The sequence below is a fragment of the Sceloporus undulatus genome, chromosome 4 (genome assembly GCF_019175285.1).
Source record: "Sceloporus undulatus isolate JIND9_A2432 ecotype Alabama chromosome 4, SceUnd_v1.1, whole genome shotgun sequence".
Classification (NCBI taxonomy): Eukaryota; Metazoa; Chordata; class Lepidosauria; order Squamata; family Phrynosomatidae; genus Sceloporus; species Sceloporus undulatus.
The window spans coordinates 70,693,623-70,716,006 of NC_056525.1; the positions used below are offsets into that span (position 1 = coordinate 70,693,623).

The following is a 22,384-nucleotide window of genomic DNA, read 5'->3' on the forward strand; positions in this document are numbered from 1 at the left end:
AACAGAAGCTAACTCAAATGCCCTTTTGTTTCATGATGGGTTGGGCACAAGCCAATGGCCATTAGCTGGGCTTTTACAAAGACTGCCACGTATTGCTGGAGCAAAGCCACAGAAGGTAAGTACTAGGGCCACCTCAAGACATTTTGTCACCAGAGACAAACCAGCAAATCTGCTCCCCATCTGCAGCAAGATATGTACTATCTAAGGCAAGCCAAGTTATTTTTGCACCTGAGGGGGAAACCCCCACAAACATGTTTCTACTTTCAGGGCAATTAAAATGTAATAATCATAAATCAACCCACCATGGCACTACCATTCTGTGGTGATGGGGCTGTATGCTCCTGACACCATAGCTAATGCTTGTTGGTACTTTGCAGAAGAAGGCTGGAGTGTCACTAGAGGGGTGCGGGGGGATTCAGACCACACCAGGTGAGACCTTAAAGGGGGGTGACACCACTGCTCCCCAAACATCTGCATTTGGATAGAAACAGACTGTGGTATTTGCCTGCATCCCTTTAAAATGCTGCAGATATGGTGTGAGTTAGGCAAGGCTCAGTGAGAGGAGAAAGTAGAAGCCCCAGATTATTTTTTGGGGGGAAATTAATTTAAATTAATTTTAAAAATAAAATTTAATTTTTTTAAAAAAAAAATTTAATTAAAATAGATTCTTTTAAAAATTGTCTTTAAAAACATCACATCTTACCAAATTAGCACTTTAACCAAATTAAACTATGTACATGTAAATAAATTTAGGCTGTGCATATGATATTGCAATTTTAATTTCGCTAGTTGTTTATGCCACAACTATTACCATTACATTCAGTGATACATGAGAATTACAATTTGTAAGTAACATTAGTATAAAAATATTACTAAGGATCCAGTATGGTGTAGTATGTGAGAAGGTTAATGGGAGGGTGACATCATGAGTTGCCACACCAGGTGAGGTCAACCCTAGGGATGCCGCTGGAAGAAGCTAAACTATTCTTGAAGCATTCTATCTTGACAATCTAAAATGAACCAAGAGATAGTGCCAGAAGATGAGATTACCAGATCAGAAGGCACTCAACAAGCTACTGGGGAAGAGCAGAGGACATAGAGAACATCTATCCTCTCTTCAAAAATTACGTCAAAATATAACCTGAAGAACATTCCTGTAGAATTTAAAGATAATTTAAAAAAATAGATTTGTACTATTAAGACTAATTGACTCAGAGCCAGAAGAATTCTTGACTAATACCAAGGACACTGTGAGGGAAGAATGCAAAAAGACATCACTGCTAGTCAGAAAGAAAGAAAAGCCCCACTGGATGACAGATGAAACTGTTCAAGCAGTTAAGGACAGATGAGAAACAAAAGTAAAAGGTATCATAAATAGGCCCAGAACCCTGAATTCAGCCACTTGTGTGCAGGGACAATCAATGCAGAGAAACAGAAAACAACAACAACAACAACAACAACAACAACAAAAGATAGAACAAAAATCCTCATCCACAAGATCCAAGAATTGTAAAGAGAAATTTAAACCAAGAGGGATGCTCCACAACCAGCAGTGAAACATACTGTATGATCAAGAAATAAAAAGGCATTAGAACCAAAACATTGAAGAGCTGTATAAAAGAGATGAAAGGCCAACAGATTCATTCAAGAAAGAACTATTTGAAAATGAACCCAGAGTTTTAGGAAGTGAACTTTGGACTAACGTTTGGACTAAAACTCAAGATTAACTTTCCCTCCTCAGGGAGAGAGAATGTTCATGGAACATTTCTATACAAAACCTATGAGGAAACGTTGGCTTATCCATATTTTAAAATATATATTTGCTTAGGTGTTTAATGGGTTTATCAAGTTTCCATTAAATGGTATTATTGATATGAATATTAGATATGTATATATATACAGTATGTGTGTGTGTATTCATTTTAAGAAGAACTCAAAGTTCATTTGCAGTTAAGTGTCAAGGACTTCAGATAAGAATGGTACATTTGTTTTACACATACAGTTCCCTAGGAATACACACAAAAGGCAATCAGAACATTTTAATGTTTTAAATAAACATTTTAATGTTTTAAATAAACACTTTAATTTTTTTAATAAACATTTTAATTTTTTAAATAAACATTTTAATTTTTTAAATAAACATTATATTTTTTCATCTAACAGCCTTTGTATCTATGAACTATTAAAGTTGCAATCCAGCATTCACTTACCAATGAGTAAGTCCATTGAACGCAGTAGGAGTTACATCTGAGCAAACCTATCCAAGACTAACAAGAAGCAATTTTTGGATAAATGATAATTTAGCAATAGTCAAAGAAATCTGGCAATAAAGAGAGAAATATTGTGTGGGGGGCGTTGTGGGGGGTTGTGTGCCTTCAAATAATTTCTGACTTATGGTGACCCTAAGGCAAACCTATTATGGGTTTTTCTTGGCAAGATTTTTTTCAGAGGAGGTTTGCCATTGCCTTCCCCTGAGGCTGAGAGCATGTGATTTTCCCAAGGCCACTCAGTGGGTTTCATGCCCAAGTGGGAGAGTTTTAATATTACAAGCTCTTTAATAATATGTTGTATTGTCTGTATTTGTCACTTTTTAATTTAAGGGATGCTTGAGGTTGTTTTTATTTATATGTGAACTGCCATAGGTCCCAGGGCTGTGGAAAAGGCATAAAATGAGTAAGTAAATATTAACTCCAATGCAGCAACTGGGCTAGCTAAACCCTAGAAGCAAATAAAATGACCTTCATTGGTAGAGCTATGGATTTATTGGAGACTTCACCACTGGAGCTCTCCACAACAACAAGGAGGATTGCCAGTTATGTTTAGACCAGGGATGAGAATCATGCAGCCCTCCAGATTTTGGACAAGAGCAACTCCTAGCAGCCCTAGCCAGCATATCTTGGGAGTTGCAGTCAAACCTCATCAGGAACACAGCAATATTGCCACTCGGCATGACTTCTGTTCCCAGACATAATGAACTCTTGAAATCAATGAGACTGAGGCTGTTGTGTTAGATGGTTGGCATAAATTCAAACTCAGTCATCATAACTGTTTTTTTGTTGTTGTTGTTCAGGACATCAGAATTCTGTACTGACTATGCAATGACCAAAGTCCCCTTAATTCACTTTTTCTTTTCTTAAGCCCTCCTTGCTCAGCCATTTCTTTGCCAATGAAGGGGTGGGGAAGACAGAGAAGCATCCACTGATTTTTTTATATCTGGACACAGAGTGACAAATATCCTTCAAGATCTCTTGAGGGTCCTCTGAAAGGTCCTGAGGATGATGTGATTGCTTCTCTGCCAACCCCTTCTTTAGGTTGTTGTTGTTGCTGTTGTTGTGTGCCTTCAAGCAGAGTAAGAAGAATCTTTGTTGTTCACCTGCATTTCAAGTACATTAGTTAAAGCCCCCCACTAAACCTGAAATAATCGATGTCAGGTTTTTTTCTGAGTTTTTCTAAAAGATTCATATTCTCGGATGTGTGAATAACCAATGCAAATAAACTCAGGATAAAACTCTATATACCTTCAACATGCTTCAAATATATTCACACTGTCAACTCAATCTTTATTTATGTGCTGACACGTATGACCAACTGAACTCACAGAGATGTGCATAGATGTGGTTCTATAGTGTGAATAACAGCTATGTTTGAGATTATTTGCATAGATGCGCTAAAAAAACAACAAATGACCCCTAAGTTAATATATAGACCTAATATATGAGAATTTTTGCAAGTTGCATCAATAAATCAATTAAGCCTTGCAAATTGTAGCAAGCTGGTTCTGTGCTAGCTGAATGAGATTTTCACCTAACCCTTTCCCCCTACATGGAGGTGAGCCCCCAGAACTAGAGAATTTGGACCCTTGTCTCTTCCTGGAGACACAAAAACTGGAGACTCAGGGCCAAGCCCCAAGACCTGGCAACTCTGGAAAAAAAAAAAAAGGGGGGGGGGGAGACATGCCACAATTACACTGGCACATGTAATGAACAGGACACCTGCCAAATTGTTTGCAAAGTTTGGAGAAATGGGCTGGATTTTCTCAGTTGAAATTTGATAACTTGTCTTTTTGATAAAGGTGGGTACTTCTCAAGCAGCTATAAAATAATGGAGTTGCATAGAACAAGAACTAGAGCAACTGAAACAGTTGAGTGGGCAGGATGAGGTGCCTGGCTGTTCTGTTCGTTCTTGTCGCTCTTTCTGAATCTATCACTCGGTAAGTTATCATTTTGTTACTGGAATCTGCTTTCATCCATAGCTACAATTTCTGATTCACTAATCAAGCAATGGGAAATTGAGTGGAGAGGGAAAGGGAGAGGGAGACAGAGAATTGCCTTTTCAAATCCCAGATTTCTTTGTTCAGCATGTATGTGTGTATGCACTATTAAAGGCATAATTGCATTGTATAAAGTACGTGCCACATTAATGAAAATATAATGGGCCCTTAAAAATAGGTTGCTATCTCAGTTAAACATTACATATCGTACTGATAACTAATATCTTCTTTCAAATAACCATCTTTCAGTTTATTGAGAGCTGAAGCAGGTCAACATGCAGTTCTCCCTTGGATGAAGCCCTGCCATCTGTTTCAGCTGGGCAGGTGCCACTGATGCCAGTAGAACTAAGGTGTGAGTGACTTTGTGCAGGATCAAAGCCTTGTTTAGAAGCATATGATGATACATAAGACTTTGATGACACTGAGAGAGTGTAATATTTGAGCTTGAATTCCTAAGTACTGGAATGCTGGAGTTGCGTCAATCTAGTAGATAAGATGTGAAGTACATGGTGATATTAAACTAGGAAAGGGCAACTTCATGTGTGTATGGAAGAGGGGTCCTGGGGGGCAAATAATTGTTCCAGGGCCCCACAGGCCACAAAGACTGCCAAATATCCAATATCCAGAGGCCACAAAGATTGCCAAAAACAAAACCAGAAGTGGCACATATCCACTCCTAGTTTTGACAAACGGATATTTAAAAATGTTAAATAGTGTGTGGTGGGTAGAAGCTACCAGATGTTTAAAAGATGAATTGCCTCTCCTCTTTTTGTGAAAAAACAAATGGCACTCAGGGAAATCCAGCGGAACCAAGGGCCAGAAAAACAGCCTTGAGAGGCCAGAGTTCTCTCCTCCATTAAACCAATGATGACGTTGTTTGTGATGATTTTGGATAGTTGTTGCAGCAGGAGGGGACCTAAGCCTATTCATTTTGTTTGTTGTGTTCCAGTGTTCCTTTGCATAGAGGGAAGAAACTAAGAAACATTCTAAAGGAGAAAAATTTGCTAGAACCTCTTCTTCAGAAACACCATTATGATATTGGTACCAAGTATCACCCTGCTTTTTCTAATGCTGCCCAAGTGGCCGATGAACCACTTTTGAACTTCTTAGATGTGAGTTGGTCCTTTTTTATTATTCAGGAAGAGGATTTTCCAAAGGTTTTCAGAATACATCTTTTTATTTTATCTGATGTCCAGGGTTAAAAACACAATGAGCCAGGAATTAGTTATGATCACGAGCTTAAAATGCAGTTGATTTCTAGATCATCTTCAGGTTCTTCTGGTTAATTTTTTTCTGGACTGTACCCAACTGGGGATACAATGCAATCAAGCACAGCACTGTTATGTTCTATTGCTATCAAATGCTAAACTGTCAGATCACTGGGGCTTAACTAGGTTTAACTTTGGGTGGGCCTTGTACAAAGTTTCTAGCATGCTTCTACTGAGAGAAAACAACATGATTTCAAAGAAAAAGTCATAAACAGACTTAGCTGAAGGACTCAAGTGAACTTTTCCTTTCTGGGATCCTTTGTAGCCCAGGATCTAGCTTATTTTTCTCTCAATCCATGTTTTTACACTAAGTTGCCACCCAAATTATTATTTTCCCATATTCATTTTTTTGTAATGGATCTTGCATTTGAGTTGAACTCTTGGGTGGCAAGAGATGGTGCTTACTGATTATGCTGATGTTGATGTACAGGTCTTTACTGGAAAGTTGGAAAATAATGACAGTTCTACTGTCTCAATGACTTAGATTTTAATGATATCTGGACTTAGTATTATTTCTTTTTATTTATGAAAATATTTATATCCTGACCTCTATCTAAAGATCTTAGGGCAGTGTACGATGAAACTAACCTGGCTAATTAAAAACAGTATAATTAATGAAAAATATTTTCAAATATGAAAAAAATATTAAACAATAAGTTAAAAAGAATATTAAACTAGTTATAATAGCTTATTTATGAGCCACATTGGATTCCTTTCTGGGAGAAAGGCAGCATGCGCATATATATATACATATATATATATATATACACACACACACACACACACACACACACACACACACATATATAATGTTTGAAAAATATTTTATAACCATTCCATTCCATTACTAGGGTGCTACAGAAGGAACATTTCCAATCCTCACTCAGTGTCTTGCCCAGATTAATGTGGGACAGAAGATGGTCCCTCCAGCAGATCTCAGTTTGGGGGCATGCATACGTTTGAAGAGGCACTCCTTCAAGTATTGAGGTCCTGAATAGTTTAGGGTTTTACATGTTATTACAGAACCTTGAATCCAGAACAGAAGTATATTGGCAGCCAATGCAATTCCTTTAAAGCTGGTGTTAGACGCTTTCTGTATGATATTCTACTCAGAAGTCTAACTTCTACATTTTGTGCTAGCTACAGTTTCTTAGTCATCTTCAAGGGCAGTCCCATATAGAGTGCATCAAGGTTTAGGAAGTTATTTAGGATATTATTGGTGTATGGACTACAGTGGCTAAGTTTTCCTGGTCTAGGAAAGACCATAGCTGGTGGACCAGTTAAGCTGGCCCCAAGCACATTAAACCACAGGGTCCATGTTGGTGTCCAGTGACAAAGTAATCCCAAAATATGCCCTTGCTCCCTCAGAGGAAATGCAATCCCATGTTGCTTTTTCACTTCCTAGATCTGAAACCCACCAGTTTACAGACTCTCAATCTTATAGGGAGTCAGCTTCAGTTTATTAGGCAGAGAGAAACAGATGTCTCAATGGCAGATGATGAGGAAATGGTTTTGAGCAATTGCAAGACATTGCAGGATACTGCTGTGTATGCCTCTCAAGAACCAAAATATCTTGGGAAGGCCTTGATTTTAATACATGTTTTTTCTCTCTCCTGCATTTGGGCAAGTCCCTTTCCCACATAATCTTAAGTAATGGGATATGGATTGTTTTTCTTAGGTCTTTCTTTTTAATATACATCTTAGTTATGTAGCTCTCAGGCTAAATGTGATTACAACTCACATTGACTGTTAAAACTAAAAATGTTATGAAGTTTCAAAAAAGAAAAATGTGCAAAGTTGGTGTGTCTTATCGATTAACAGACAGAATACTATGGAACAATCTACATTGGAACTCCACCACAGACGTTTACTGTTGTGTTTGACACAGGATCGTCCAATCTCTGGGTACCCTCTATCTATTGCAGTGATACAGCATGTCGTAAGTTACTCCGTGTATCAAATAGCCATGTTGACCATAAGACAAATACGAAAGGCCACATGATGGCAATATTACGAGGCTATTCCAAAAAGCACAAAATTTTCTCTGGAAGTTTTTGAAACTGCAGGTTTCTTCATCAGGCAAGGATTTCTTTTTAAAGGCATACAGGGGAAAATGGGGTGAAATATTAAAGTGACATAGTCTAAACGTTATCTTGAGATGAAATGAGAAGAAAAGTCCACAGGCTATCAAATGTTATTCCTAAGGCCAACCCCACCCACCTGAAGAACTCACTGTTCTCTTCTAATAATGAGGGTTTTATTCATGTACAGCAGACCCATTGAATCAGTGGGATTTATAATTTACCTGTCAGCAGTTGCTTCATTGAGTTCACTCTAGTTGGATAATTGGCTGAAAATCTCTCTAAAAACAATATTTCTTCACCCACCCACTCCAAAGTGTCCCTATTATGTTATATCAAATATAGGCACTTCCCAAATAGGCTGATCCTTGAGGCAATCGTGTTCTTTGACCAGCAAATGCAGTCCATTAAGAGGCTATCATTGATTATAATTTTGAATTAATCAAATGTTTTTGTGTTGTTATTTTTTTGCTTTAGAAACCCATCCAAGGTTTGATCCTTCTCAGTCTTCTACCTTCCAAAACGCACAGCAGACTATGTCAATTCAGTATGGCACAGGAAGCATGGAAGGCATCTTAGGATATGATACTGTGATGGTAAAAAGCAAACAGGGTTACAGGGGTTATAGGGCCAACTGCGCAGACAAGTCACTATTTATTCCTAGGATAGGAATCATGCAGCATTCCAGATGTTATTCGACTGCAAAATCCAGCAATCCCTAGGCAGCATAGCTGATGGTGAAGAAGCTGGCAGTTGTAGTCAAACAATATCTGGAGAACCTGATCATTCCCACCCCAATCTATTCTGTGCATCTTTAAAGCTAACCTTGTATCTGGAAGCCATGTTAGGGTTCTAAAAATATTTTAACCTTAACCTACAAATATTTTTACTTGGTTTTAATGATACTTCAGCATGCAGGGTGGGAAGGTTTAATGAGTGGAATCCTATCACTTATCTATTTTTTCTAATGCTAAATACAGTTCCAGGGAAGGAGGGGGCTATTCAGCTGGAATGCAAATGGCAAGGGAAGGACTAAAGCTCCCAATGAGCAATGCCAATGAGAAACCAGAGGCTTTTGTGCCTGGGATTAATTTTTTAAAAATTGACAAAAATCTTGAAGTGGCCACTAGCCCTGCAAATAAAATAATGTGAAGTTTGTATGTGTATTTGCCTATTGACCTATGGTGACCCCGTGAATTTCATAGGTTTTCTTAGCCATGGAACACTCAAAAGTGGTTTTGCCAGTTTAGAAATATAAGCTATAGCATCTAGTATTCATTGGTGGGCTCCCATCCAAGTACTAAACAGGGCTGATATGTTTAGCTTCCAAGATCAGACAGGATCTAGTGGAATCTAAAGCACAGAACATCCTAGACTAGCAATGTAAATATTCACACTCAAGCATGACTGCAGAAACTTATTAGAATCTATTCATACTTACAGTTTTATAACCAAATAGTTTATTTTTGATGGTCATTGTTAGAATCAAAATAGTACAATAATTTATACCACACAGAGGTGATAATAAAGGCATCCCCCCCCTCTCTGCAAGGACAATATCCTTTTATGCATCCCTGGCAGTCTCTATTGTGAAGGCTAGCAAGTTGTGAGGGATGTTACATTTTTTTAGCCCTCTAAATGTTACAAGGTTAGCTCTTCAAGGTGATCCCAGCTCACTGAATTATTTTGTACAGGGATGGGCAACTCAGAAGCTATGGGTCGTGCTGGGTCCTGCATAGAGAGAAAGGAGTCATATAAATCAAATGAATGAATGAATGAAGGGTCACTTTAACATACCAGGAGACTGTAAAAGATTGCACACCAACACTGTACTCCCTTCAAAATAATTCTTTTTTTTTTTTTTTTGCTCAAAATTTCCTCAAACATCTCCAAATGCCTTTTTTAAAAAACAGTGCATGAACAGGAAGTGACTTTGGGGTATTTTCTGCTGTAAAAAGAACACTTATGTCTAAAACGACCGCCTTCTTGCGGATGTTTGGGGGCATTTGGGAGTAAAAAAAGATTGACACCCATGGTCCACAAAAATAGCCCTTAGGACCTCATTTTGCCCACCCTTGTTTTAAAGGATAAACCCAGCCTATCTAGTTGTTATCATCTTGGTGGTTTGCATGATTTAATCTTGTACCTATCCTGTAAAGAACATGTCCATTAGATACTAATCTTATTCCGTCTCTCTAGCCTCTCTGAGAAGTAAAGGAGTAATGCTTTTTCTTCCTTCCAGGTATCCAGCCTTACTGACACCAGGCAGGAGTTTGCCTTGAGCACCAGTGAGCCTGGAGTCATCTTTACCTATGTTAAATTTGATGGGATTCTGGGTTTAGGCTACCCTGCCATTGCTGTTGCTGATGTAACTCCCGTCTTTGATAACATGATGAATGAAGGCTTAGTGCAAGAAAACTTGTTCTCTGTTTATCTCAGCAGGTAATAGCTAAGATTATTTGTTTTGAATGGATGGAAGAATGATTGAAGAAAAATGCACCTGAGGTTTCTTTGTACCAGGGCTGGGTAATTTGTGACCCTCTGCATGTTCATATCCTGTCAACCTGTGGCAGTCTAGGGATATTCAAGGATATTGGAAATTATAGTTCAGTAACATGTGGAGGGCCATGAATTTCTCACCCCTGCTTTATATATTGGGTGCTTTGCCTGCTGGCTGCCATCTTTTAAGATGCATGGCAGCCCAAGTTTACATTCTAAGTAAAATAGCTGCTATTCTGCTGGGCTTGCAGTACCCTTTATTCATGGACTGTGAGAGATGGTAGCAGCAGTGGCAGGTTTCTATTATTATTATTATTATTATTGTTGTTGTTGTTGTTGTTGTTGTTATTATTATCCTTTATTTATAAAGTGCTGTAAATTTACACAGCGCTGTACATACAATCTTTTTAATTGGACGGTTCCCTGCTCTCAGGCTTACAATCTAAAAAGACATGACACAAAAGGAGAAGCGAGTGGTGGAGGGGAAGGGGATGAGGTCCAGCTGTTCCTCTCTACCTCCAAGGCCTGGACCAAGGCAGATGGACTGGAGGGAGGGCTTGGCTTCATAATGGATGGTTAATCTTCCAGGGAGGCCTGTTGGAGTTAGCCTGCCCCACTAGTAGGATAATACATGTAAAATACATAGCAATACAGGAAATGATTCAATAAAACAGGCAACAAAAGAACATCAAATAGCAAGTGACAGTTATGCAATGCCTGGGGAAGCTTCTCTGAACAGGATGGTCTTCAACTCCATTTTGAAGCTGGTTAAAGAAGTGATGGCTCTTGTTCGCGGGGGAAGAAGGTTCCAGGAGTGAGGGGCAGCAAGTGAAAAGGGGGAAATCCGAAATGGGGCAGAAGAAATCCTGGGCTGGGACAGCAGACCTTGACTACCAGAACGGAGGGCCCTACTTACGTCACTCTTGGTTTTAATCCAAACTTTCATTTAAATGTGTTCAGCATTTAAGATAGCTCCTTTTAAAGTTTGGACTAAAACCAGAAGCAGTTTTCTATATCCATTGCCATGGGAACCATAAGCTGTCACTGTGTAACAGAAGAAGCCTGGTCTTTTTGCCAACATGGACAGATCTATGGTGAGATATGAACTTGTGTTACAAAAACTCTTTTAATTGAAACATATAAGATACAATAATATAATACAATTCAACTTACGCTAAATTAGTGGTATGCCAATAATGCACCATATATTCACATTTCAGAGGAACAACTGGGAGCATGATCACTTTTGGTGGAATTGATGAATCTTACTACACTGGCTCCATTAACTGGATACCTGTCACTGAACAAGGTTACTGGCAGATTGCACTGGATAGGTAAGCAGAAATGTATGCTGGTGTGATTCTTAATGTATTGAATACTTCTAATTATATTAGGCAGTGTAAAATAAAACTGGAAAGTTTTACCAGAAACAATTAGAAAGGAAGAGATGAAGGAAAATAAAAAGCAATGCTAATCTACCACTTAACTATTAGGAAAAATATTCTTATTAATTTACAAGCTGATGTGCCTGCTTCAAAATATTTAGAAACCCTTTTGTTTGCCCTGCCCACTGCTTGGTCTTTCCATTTACTCCCTGTCTTCTCCCGCTCATTTTATTTTATGCTAGTCCTTCTTTTCTTCGTCCACTTCCCAATACTGATAGAGCCTTTCCCTTTGCTCACTCCGCTACCCATTATCTGCTTCTGTCTGTCTGTCTGTCTGTCTGTCTGTCTTTGCACTTTGTTCAGGAGCTCTGCAGGGAGAAATAGAATGTGGAGTGTCCTACAGGCCCTGTGGAGAAATTAATGAATATTGTAGGCTTGCCTCAAGTGTGGTATTTGGCAGTTTAAAAGGTTAGGGAAGTCCCAGTGACTAAAGAAGGTATGTATAGCTTACAGACAAACTTTAATAAACTAATTATTGATACATTTTCAAATAAACATAATTTCAAGACACATGCCCACAGGATCTCCTAGTATAGGTACCAAGTTTCAAGCAACTAGATTTTACAATTGGATGTACAGCAAAGACATGTCTCCACACATGTATGTTCTCCTTTATTATATATTTAGATTGATATCCTATTAGTGACATACACTATTGTAACATTAGTGTTTTGTCTGTTGTTGTGTGTGTGTGTGGGGGGTGTTTTGGTCATGGCTGAGGGAAGAATACGTTATCTCTCTCACATAATCCTCACCCTCTTGAAACTTACTTATTTCCTATGCCCTCTCCAACTAGCCATTTAGTGGTAAATGGAGAGTGGGGAGCAGTAAAAGAATGTCCAGCTATGTAATTATAAGTGGACGCAAAATAACAGCTTTGCCCTCTATGACTACTGGAGGACCTCCAGAAGGTTCTGGATTATGCCTTCTTTGTTGTGCATCTGGCCATAGGGACATGACTGGATGTTCCTCAGTTCCCCATCAGCCATTTAATGGCCGGCTGGGAGGACGGGATTTTCACAGGCAACAGGTTAGCCCTGTTGAAGTGGGCAAAGGAGAGGGGAGATGTAGCAGATTCCACCTGTGCAGAACTTCATGTTCCTTCTTAGCCATAGTGCTATAAGTATGTGTGGTGCTTCAGACACTGGAAGAAGATAGATGTCTGACATGAAAAGGGTACCATCATGTGTTTTTATTGCCTATAATTTGAAACAGATGTCACTATTAACACTGGCAAATAACACAGCTGAAGACACTGCCCAAAAATGATAAACCCAGAAATGGAATGGGTGGCTTCCTACTAAGTATAGTTATCTGATCTTAATATGCTGCCACCATTTTGTTTCAAGTACATGCTTCAGTCTCATGATTCCCAACTTCTCAGCATTTTAGTGAATGGCCAAGTGATTGCTTGCAGTGGTGGCTGCCAAGCCATTGTTGACACTGGTACCTCCCTCTTGGCTGGCCCTCCGTCTGCCATAAGCAACCTCCAAAATGCTATTGGAGCTACTCCAGGACAATATGGTCAGGTAAGAATAATCCTTTATTCTTTGCCAGTGCCTTCACACTGTAGTTGGAGAGGTGGACATATGCGACACTACTGAAGACAGCAGCTCTTAAACTGGACCTAAGTTTGAATTTACAGATTTAAATAAAGTGATAACACAACTTTTACAGAAGCTTTCAGATTTCTTGGAAGGCTCTACTTTGCAGAGAGAGAAAGAGACTTTACTTTTGTTATTTCATTCTGCTCTCTCTCTCTCTCTTTGGAATAGTTCTACTGCCAGCTGCAGAAGTCCCTTTTCCTCCATACAGTCCTCTTCTACCCAGGGCATGTGTATGGATTCAATACTTTAGTGTGTCAACAGCACCACCCTCAGAATTTGGTCGCACATTACAGTGCTAACATGCTATGCTGTATTATTGGAATTGGCTTTCTGTGAGATGACAAGATAGATGTAAAACTCTGGGTTAATTTATTTGTCATCTTTAGATTATTATTTATATGCCACAAAAATGCTTCTCAGGCCCAAATATCCTATTGGATTAAAGATGTAAGTTTTCACTAATTCTGTTCTTAAAAAAAAGAGTGACTAATTTTAACAATTTCCCCCCATTCCAGGAAAGTCTTCTTGATATGAGAAATGAGCAGTTTCCAAAATATATTCACAGATATGAGTGTGGTATTATTATTCACAGATATGAGTGTGGTATTATTTCACAGAAAACAGCATTTTCTGAACAGATGATGATGATTTAGTAGAAAATATAAAATTATATTATATATTACTATTTTTTGCAGAGAAAATGCTGTTTCCTTAATGGAAAATTCTGTGCTTGATGACTAATTCTACACAAAATCAACATATGCAGAAAATGTGAAAAATACTAATCAGTTCTGGATTCTCCTCATCAGGATTTCCCAATACTTGAACAGACAGGCCAAAATAAAGCTGCTTTGGGTCACTTTGGAGGCACGCTGTTTAAATGACACACGCATCTGAAGAGGCCAGAAGTTGCACCAAAGCTGCACTCTAGTCCTTAGGAATTTGGCACGGCTTCCAGCCTCTTAAGACACATGCATAATTTAAACAGCATACTGTACTTCCAAAGTGACCCAAAGCAGATTTATTTTGGCCTGTCTGTTCAGGCTCTTTCTTTTCATTACTTTACGATTTTTCAAATATGTTTGAATTTTCTTTCCATCCCTGTATTGGACACAACGCTTGCCTTAACATTAAGCTAAATGAACTGGCAGCCTCAGGCAACTGATTTGGAGTATAATTGAAAGATCAGAAGATTAAGAATTGGTTCTAACCATAGCAGAACCATTGAATCAATTGTTTAATGATAAATCAACATCAATGTAAATTCTACTTTTTCAGTGGATCTGCTCTAGCCAAGATTAATACTTGGGTATAGGTATAAATGTTTATTGCAAGGGAGAGTAGACAGGCACTTGTCTTTTTCTTCTTCCTCAGCTTCCAAAATAACTTAGCTCAGCTTGGGAAATATGTTTCTTTCCAGGGTGTGGGTGGTTGGCTTTGCTGCTCTGTCTCAGGCAACATAATGTATTGAGTTCACTCTAGATGGCTATCCAAATTAAATTCCAGAATATTAAAGATATTACATGAACTTTCAGGTCTGCTCTCATGAGATTCCCTGTTTGATTATGGGACAAATCCATTGCCTTTCTTATCAATTAAAGGTCTGCTACTGCTAGTTTATTTCCTTTGTGATGAGAACTCAAAGATGCTGTATTTTTTAATGTCTTGCAGTACGACATCAACTGCAGCAACCTTTCTAATATGCCCGATGTTGTTTTTGTGATCAATGGAATTCAGTTTCCTCTGACCCCAGAAGCCTATACTATGAAGGTACACAATGAATGTGAAACTGTATTCATTACCTAGATATAAAGTGTAGCCAGACCAGTTAATTATAGCAATCTGATATGAGTTTTGCTGTCATCCCCATTTTTATGTAACCCTGGGATTTATACTTTGGTGAAAGAACTGGCTGCTCTCATGATACAATGTAAGAGCATACTAGAGAATTCTAAAGTCCCTCACCAAACTACAAATCCCAAGATGGACTCATAGCAGTTAAAGTGGTATCAAATTTCTAAACTGTGCAGGTTTAGAAGTATTCTAGGTAAATACAGTTGAGATCTTGTTAGTGATCTGCTTTCATAATTCACTCTGTGTTCATAAGTCATTAGTTACTTTTCCAAGTGGTGCACAGGGATGTTAGAAGGACAACATTGTCTCAGTCTGGAGAGAAAGATGCTTTACTAACTCCTGAGCAGCTCTCAAACTGGCAGGACAGCTTAATCCCATTACAGAAATGGCTTTTACTGTTGTCAACTCCCCCTCCCCCCACCCCCATCACTGGCTATTTATAACTTGTGGCTATTTCCCCAAGCTTCTGCCTAAACCTTTTCCTCCCAAGTTAGACAGGGCAATAGGACTGTCAACTAAAAATGCAAAATCATTAACACATAGGCTCAGAAATAGAAGAACAAAAGCATTATTTCAGAAGAAATACTGGCTGACATCCTATTAGCGAGTTACATAGAGAGATAATTCCAATTTAGGCCTGCATAACTTACTCTTTGGACATTGCAGAGGTCTGACCCCTCTATTGACCATGTAATGAACATATTCTCTCCAAACCCACATTTTAGCTGCTGAATTTTCCTAACTGGCTGGTTGACAGCAGGTAGAGGTGGTAGAGCAGCATCTACTTATAGTTCTCTAGGTGGACCTCTGTGGGATTGCCAGGGGTTCCTAGAGGATGTCTGCTTCTGTGTTATCTGGTCAGGAAATGGCCACGGGGAACTGCAGCAGAGAATAGCTGGTTTTGGAGGGAGAAGGTGAGGAGGAGATGTGTTGTATTTATGCCTGTATAGAATTTTATAATTCACCTCCCAGCATGAGATCTTGGCCATTTTTAGATATACAGAATAGGTCACATTTGATACTTGCCTATTTTATAGGACAAAAGCCAACCCAAATTCAAAACATAATACTTTTGTTTGTTTTTTATTTTTTATTTATATACCGCTATTCCAAAGATCATAGCGGTGAACAGCAAGTAAGCTAATTAGCAAGTAAGCTAATTTGCCCCCAACAGTCTGGCAACTCATTTTAGTGACCTCGGAAGGATGCAAGCCTGAGTCAAGCTTGGGCCCTTTTTCTGGTTTTGAACTCGCAACCTTGTGGTTTTGAGTGAATGGCTGCAGTACAGGCATTTAACCACTGCGCCACCAGGGCTTTTCTGTTGAAGAACAATGTGATTCCCATGAAATCATAATTTAGTGTATCTGTGACAGCTATTTCCCATAAATTTTTTAAAAGCTATTTGCCCTCTCAGCGTACAAAATCTAAGCATCATGAAGTCTTATATTGCACATGCTTTCAAAGACCTAGTACTTGAGGTCAAGCTATAGATCGGTTCAGACAATACAATAAATCAGAATTGTGCAAGAACGGGGTTAGCTGGCATGTCTCACTTGTAGGGGGAGCAGCAAAACAAAGTACACAGTTTTGCTTTGTGGTTTATTTAAGATGTCATCTGAACATGGGCACAGATTCTTCTCTGGTACATTTTTCTCCCAATAAACCAGAGTAGTGACCCAGGGTTTGTTTCAGTTTTTTCTCTAATTTGTTGTTGTTGTGTGCCTCAAGTTGATTCTGGCCTTTGGCAACCCTAAGGTGAACCTAGGGTCATAGGGTTTTCTTGGCAAGATTTGCTCAGAGGAGGTTTGTCATTCCCTTCCTCTGACGCTGAGAGCATGTGACGCCCAAGAACACCCAGTGGGTTTCATGACTGAGCGGGGAATTGAATCCTGGTCTCCTGAGTCATAGTCCAACATTTAAACCACTACACTACGCTCTCTAGTTTAGTTGGAGACAAACCATCAGAGAGGAAGCTGGGACCCTGTTCAGATGTTGTGCTTATTTAGCACACCATGGAGCAAAGCTCTGTGGTTCTTTAGCTGCTCCTGCTACAAACAGGAGCAACCAAACAGCATGCAAGAGTATGCTTCTTGTAATTGCAAAGTTAAGGTTCTCATACTTCCCTTGCTCTTGTGTCATCTGAGTCCAGGCAACATGCAAATGTTGTAAGTGTTTACTAAGAAGCCAGAATGTGGAAACAAGTAATGCACCTCCCCCTCCCCCTCCATCAGTTCCTCTTTTTAGGGATGACTCAATCTAGAGAGGACAGTGAAATGTCAACCTCCCTGTGCTCTTCTAACACATCAGCTGTAATACCACAATAATATTAAAAAGAAATGGAAGAAAAGATAACATGACCTTGCCTGCTCCAGGATGGAAAATCTGTAGTTCCCCTGATATTGTCGGATCATAGAATCATAGAGTTGGAAGAGATCACAAGGGCCATCCAGTCCAACCTCCTGCCATGCACAAACACACAATCAATGCATCCCTGACAGATCCAGCCTCTTTTTAAAGAGTCCCGAAGAAGGAGACTCCATCATTCTCTGAGGGAACATGCTCCACTGTTGAACAGTTCTTATTGTCTGGAAGGTCCTCCTAATGTTGAGGTGGAATCCCTTTTCCTGTAGCTTGCATCCATTGTGCCAGGTCCTATTCTCTGGAACAGCAGAAAACAAGCTTGCTCCATCCTCAATATGACATCCCTTCAAATATTTAAATAAGGCTACCATATCACTTTATGTCTTAAGATTACATCTTAGCCAACATATGGATGCTGGGAGTGGCAGGGCTAAATTCAGAGTTACCCTTTGCCTCTCTTAGCATTTTGTACTTCAGCTTCCAGAAACCCAGCCAACATGACCAGTTGTAAAGCATGATTGGAATTGTTGCCCAAAGCATCTGGAGGAATCAAAATATTCCTTACTCCTATGCAACAGTAACATAAGCACAAATATATATTGTATGTATTCAATATAGTTAAAGTATGACACCAGGCAGATGAGTTTTCTTTCACCATTGTACATAACCATAAATGCACATGCTCAGAATAGGAGTAGAAACAAAATCTAATTCAACACTACTGAGCGCCTCAGCACTCCTGCCATTTTTGCCATAGACTTGCTAAGCATGATGATCCTTGATGATAATGTCTTTCTTACCCATGCATGTAACAGAGAGCAAATAGCCAGAATATGACAATGACAATACAGACACAACAATGACATTACAAAATCAATCTCATCATCATGAGGAGCTGGTAGCTCCAATGTCATTGGGCTGGTGGATCTACTCATGTTGTTGTTGTTTTGTTCCTTCAAGTCATTTCTGACGTATGGGGACACTAAGACAAACCTATCATGGTATTTTCTTAGTAAAATTTATTCAGAGGATGTTTGCCATTGCCTTCCTCTGATATAATTTGCCTAAGATCACACAGTGGGTTTCATGGCCAAGCTGGAAACTGAACCCTGGTCGCTAGAGTCATACTCCAACATTCAACCACTATGCTACACTGGCTCTATGCTGGAATTGAAAGGCACAGAGCCCATTGTCAGCACCTTGGATAGTTCCTTTATAGTTTTAGATTGAAAGCTGCAGTGGAGTCATATTCCCCTGATACCAGTGATGGGGAACCTTTTACAGACTGAGTGCCCAAACTGCAATCCAGACTCCACTTATTTATTGCAAAATGCCACGTTCCTCTGGCTTTCTAGTAAGAAACTCTGGCAAACTCTGTTCTGGGGCAACAGCATGTGTGCCCACAGAGAGGACTCTGAGTGCCATCTCTGGCACACGTGCCATAGGTTCGCCACCACTGCCCTGATACTGACATTGGAGCCACTATCTTCCATGGCCCACCACTCTTACAGATTGAATTATTGTATATCCTGCCTTCCATTCTCCAATCCCAGGATTCAAGAGAACTTACAAATGATTAAAACCAGCACCGATTAAAAAGCATCAGTAATGTATGGGCATGAACGATTAAATTACACAAGCCTGCAAAACTGAGGGTCATAAAAATGTTTATAAAATGTATGCTGGTTTTATAGGAATTTGGCATTCCAAATCCCATAAATGACTTCAGATTTTCTCTGTCACGTGCAGTTTTTTCATAACTTGTTTTGATGTTTCTGTGTGATGTGACTGAATGAAATGATCCTGCAAAGAGTAAGAAAGGGGTTAAAGTAATCTAATAGAATTTTGAAAGTCTTTAATTTGCTGATATGAAACACAAAATTCTGTTCAAAAAAAACTAAAAGAAATCACACTGGAACATCAGCACCCACGGTTAATCAACTGCACTGATAAAAAAAAAAAATCAAAGTTATGAAGGAACTGTGTATGATATCTTTTTACTGTGTTTTTTTTAATCAACACTTAAATACACTAGAAACAGCTACAATATTGAAAAATGTTATTTCATTGCAGCCCTGTGATATATATATATATATATATATATATATATATATATATATATTCCCCACCAACCATTGTGAGTCAACACTCATGTAATATCCTACAAATTCAGCAGGTCCACTCTAGTGGAGATGTCATCACAGGACAGCTTCCAAAAACAGCCCAGAGTTTCCTCTGCCAGGACTTTCCATGGCTCAGTGTGCAAACAAAACCCATTGGTGTCAGCCCTTCTAAAAGAAAAAGGCTGGAGTTTCATTCTTTCCCCAAAATGTATATCCTATCATTTCCCCAAAATAATTCAAAGTGGCTTATTATAATAATAAAAAATCCAAATAACATCTAAAACATGTGTTTTAACACTACAGAAATAACAATTGTGGTGATACTCATCAATATAAGAAATCAAGAATATAAATACAACCATTTGTAGCACAGAGATCAAAAAGAGAACACCATTACTGTAACATACAAAATAAAAGGGGGAAAATATTCATCTATAAATCCTAAAAGCATGCGCTGGTCTTTTACCAGTTTCACCAACAAAGTCTTCCATAGTGTGTGTATGTGTATTCAAGTAACCTTTTGACTTATGGTGACTCCATGAATTTAATAAGGTTTTCTTAGGTAGGGAATACTGATTTGGCCATTTCCTTCCTCTGAAATATAGCCCATAGTACCTGGCATTCGTTGGCAGCTTCCCATCCAATTACTAACCAAGGCTGGCCCTGCTTAGCTTCCAAGATCAAATGGGATCTAGTGCCTTGAGGGTGTAGAAGTCAATTCAATTGAATGTAGAGAATGCTGCATGCACCATGCATTTGCTCAAGGCGAATAAACTTTCTCTATGGTTACCCCATCCATTCTTACCCAAATTGATTTCTTGGTTGATAATATTTACAGTCAGCTGTATCTAATGTTTCTCGTTTCATTTCCTTTAGGAGTCCCAAGGAAATTGTAATAGTGGTTTCCAAAACACATCTGGAGACCTCTGGATCCTAGGAGATGTGTTCATCAGAGAATACTACAGCATTTTTGACAGGGCAAACAACCAAGTTGGATTGGCAAAGGCAGTCTAGAATAACTTTAAACAACAGCAAGTGTTGTAATTGCTCAGCTAATCAGCTTATTCAGATTGCATTTTAATGTTACAGTAATGGCTTTGAGCTAATGAAAGCAGCTTTAATTAAAAAACAGTAACTGTCTGATGACTTCAAAGACAACCTGTAATTGGTTGATCTCATTTGTTTCTGATCTCATTTGTCTGCAAGAAATCAAATAATAAACTGTCTCAAAACTATGATTTGTACAGTAGCCAACCATTAATAAGAGTGAGGAGTTTTTCCCCATAGTTCATTGTAGGAATGAGTAGGGAAAAACTCAGTTCAAGCAAGATATAAGAGCTGAGTGTTGGACACGATCAGCTGAGATCTCTCATAGCTACATCTCTGTAGATATATTTCTTGATGCTACACCCCAAACCTACCATTTAAGCAGTGCAGTCCACACACAAAGAGGCATTTCCATGATGGTGGAGATTGGGGACATGAACAGGGATGCTTCCAGCCCTGTTACCAGATACACCCTCAGAACATATGAATGAAAGCATATATCAGGGATCTGGCAACTTTGGCAAGGAGTGTGTCAGATAAATTGGACTCAAAAACCTGTATTCACACAGAGTTCACACAGAACTCTTTAAAAGGGGACATTTTATTGAACATACATCAATCAAAATATACACAGTAGTTGCAAATATTATGGTGGATCTTCCCAAATGACAAGGCGTATGAGCAACAGCCAACTAACAAAGCAAGTGAGGGTTTGGAATTAAAAGCAGTTTGAAGCTAATTTGCTAATTGAGGGAGACATGAGGAAAATAAGTTCAAGAATAAGGACAATACTTTTCCTAAGTCACACATGCATACATTCATGCCCACAAAAGAGACAGCAGTTTTGAACAACTGTAATATGCAGGGAAAGTACTTCCCAAAAGACAGATTTAAAAGATTGCCTCTTCTTAGTCATGCTTGGACCTGTGAAGAGCTGGGGAGTCCTCCTGGCTGAAACAGTGCAAGGAAAGGAGGACAAGTAATCAAGTTCCTCTACATCAGAGCCAGGAGTTTGAGAAAGAGAATAAATTAATGAGATTCTCTAACCAAAATAACAGATTCTGGCAGACTGGAAGTGTGATTTCAGCTCAGAAAAGGGGCCTCCAAGAATGAGGCAGACAGCTCAACTTTCTGGTTCTAGTAGAACCCATACCAGAATATATCACTCTTTTAAAAGTATCTTAGGCCTACATAGGACATTAGAATGTCTCTAAAACAAAGGGGCTTCTTTAAACAGAAAGTGTCCACCGTGACTTTCTGAGACACAATATGTGGATTATCCAAGATGGTAATGACTCAGACAAGAACCCATGTAAAAAAGGTATTACATAGGTCAATCGCCATTGCCCCAAAGGTGACATTTTCTATTAGTGAACTTTATCACATGGGAGGCAAGAGTCCTCCTCATGTGATTAAATTGCCATTAAATCCTGTTAATAACGCAATTGGGGAAAGATTATCAAATCCCCAAGCGCTTCTCCCATTCTTGTCCCATTTGTAAAGAGTAATGGAGTAATGGAAACTCCTGTTAATACCAAATGGTGCCTCCATTACTCTTTAAAAACAGGACAAGAATGGGAGAAGTGTGCGGAGGTGTGATAATCTTCCCCCAATTGTGCTATTAAATGAATTTAATGGTGATTTAATCACGGGAGGAGGATGCTTGCTTCCTCTGTGTGATAATCTTCAGTGTCATTTCTTGTTCGTAATGCATTTCTTTGCCATCTGCAGAGCCACATGCTGGGAGAGGTAAAACATTACTTGGGTAGGGTACTCAATATATATATATATATATATATATATATATATATATATATATATATATATAT

The 22,384-nt window shown here is 38.9% G+C and overlaps 1 protein-coding gene across 1 annotated transcript; it reads left to right on the forward strand.

Moving 5' to 3' along the window:
* Positions 1 to 4,154: 4,154 nt before the first annotated feature.
* LOC121928824 (embryonic pepsinogen-like) lies at positions 4,155 to 20,522 on the forward strand. The gene is made up of 9 exons (XM_042464050.1): positions 4,155 to 4,210; positions 5,220 to 5,382; positions 7,360 to 7,477; positions 8,097 to 8,215; positions 9,862 to 10,061; positions 11,339 to 11,452; positions 12,948 to 13,092; positions 14,842 to 14,940; positions 20,385 to 20,522. Exons 1-9 carry the CDS (start codon positions 4,155 to 4,157, stop codon positions 20,520 to 20,522), a joined length of 1,152 nt encoding a protein of 383 aa, XP_042319984.1.
* The last annotated feature ends 1,862 nt before the right edge of the window (positions 20,523 to 22,384 follow it).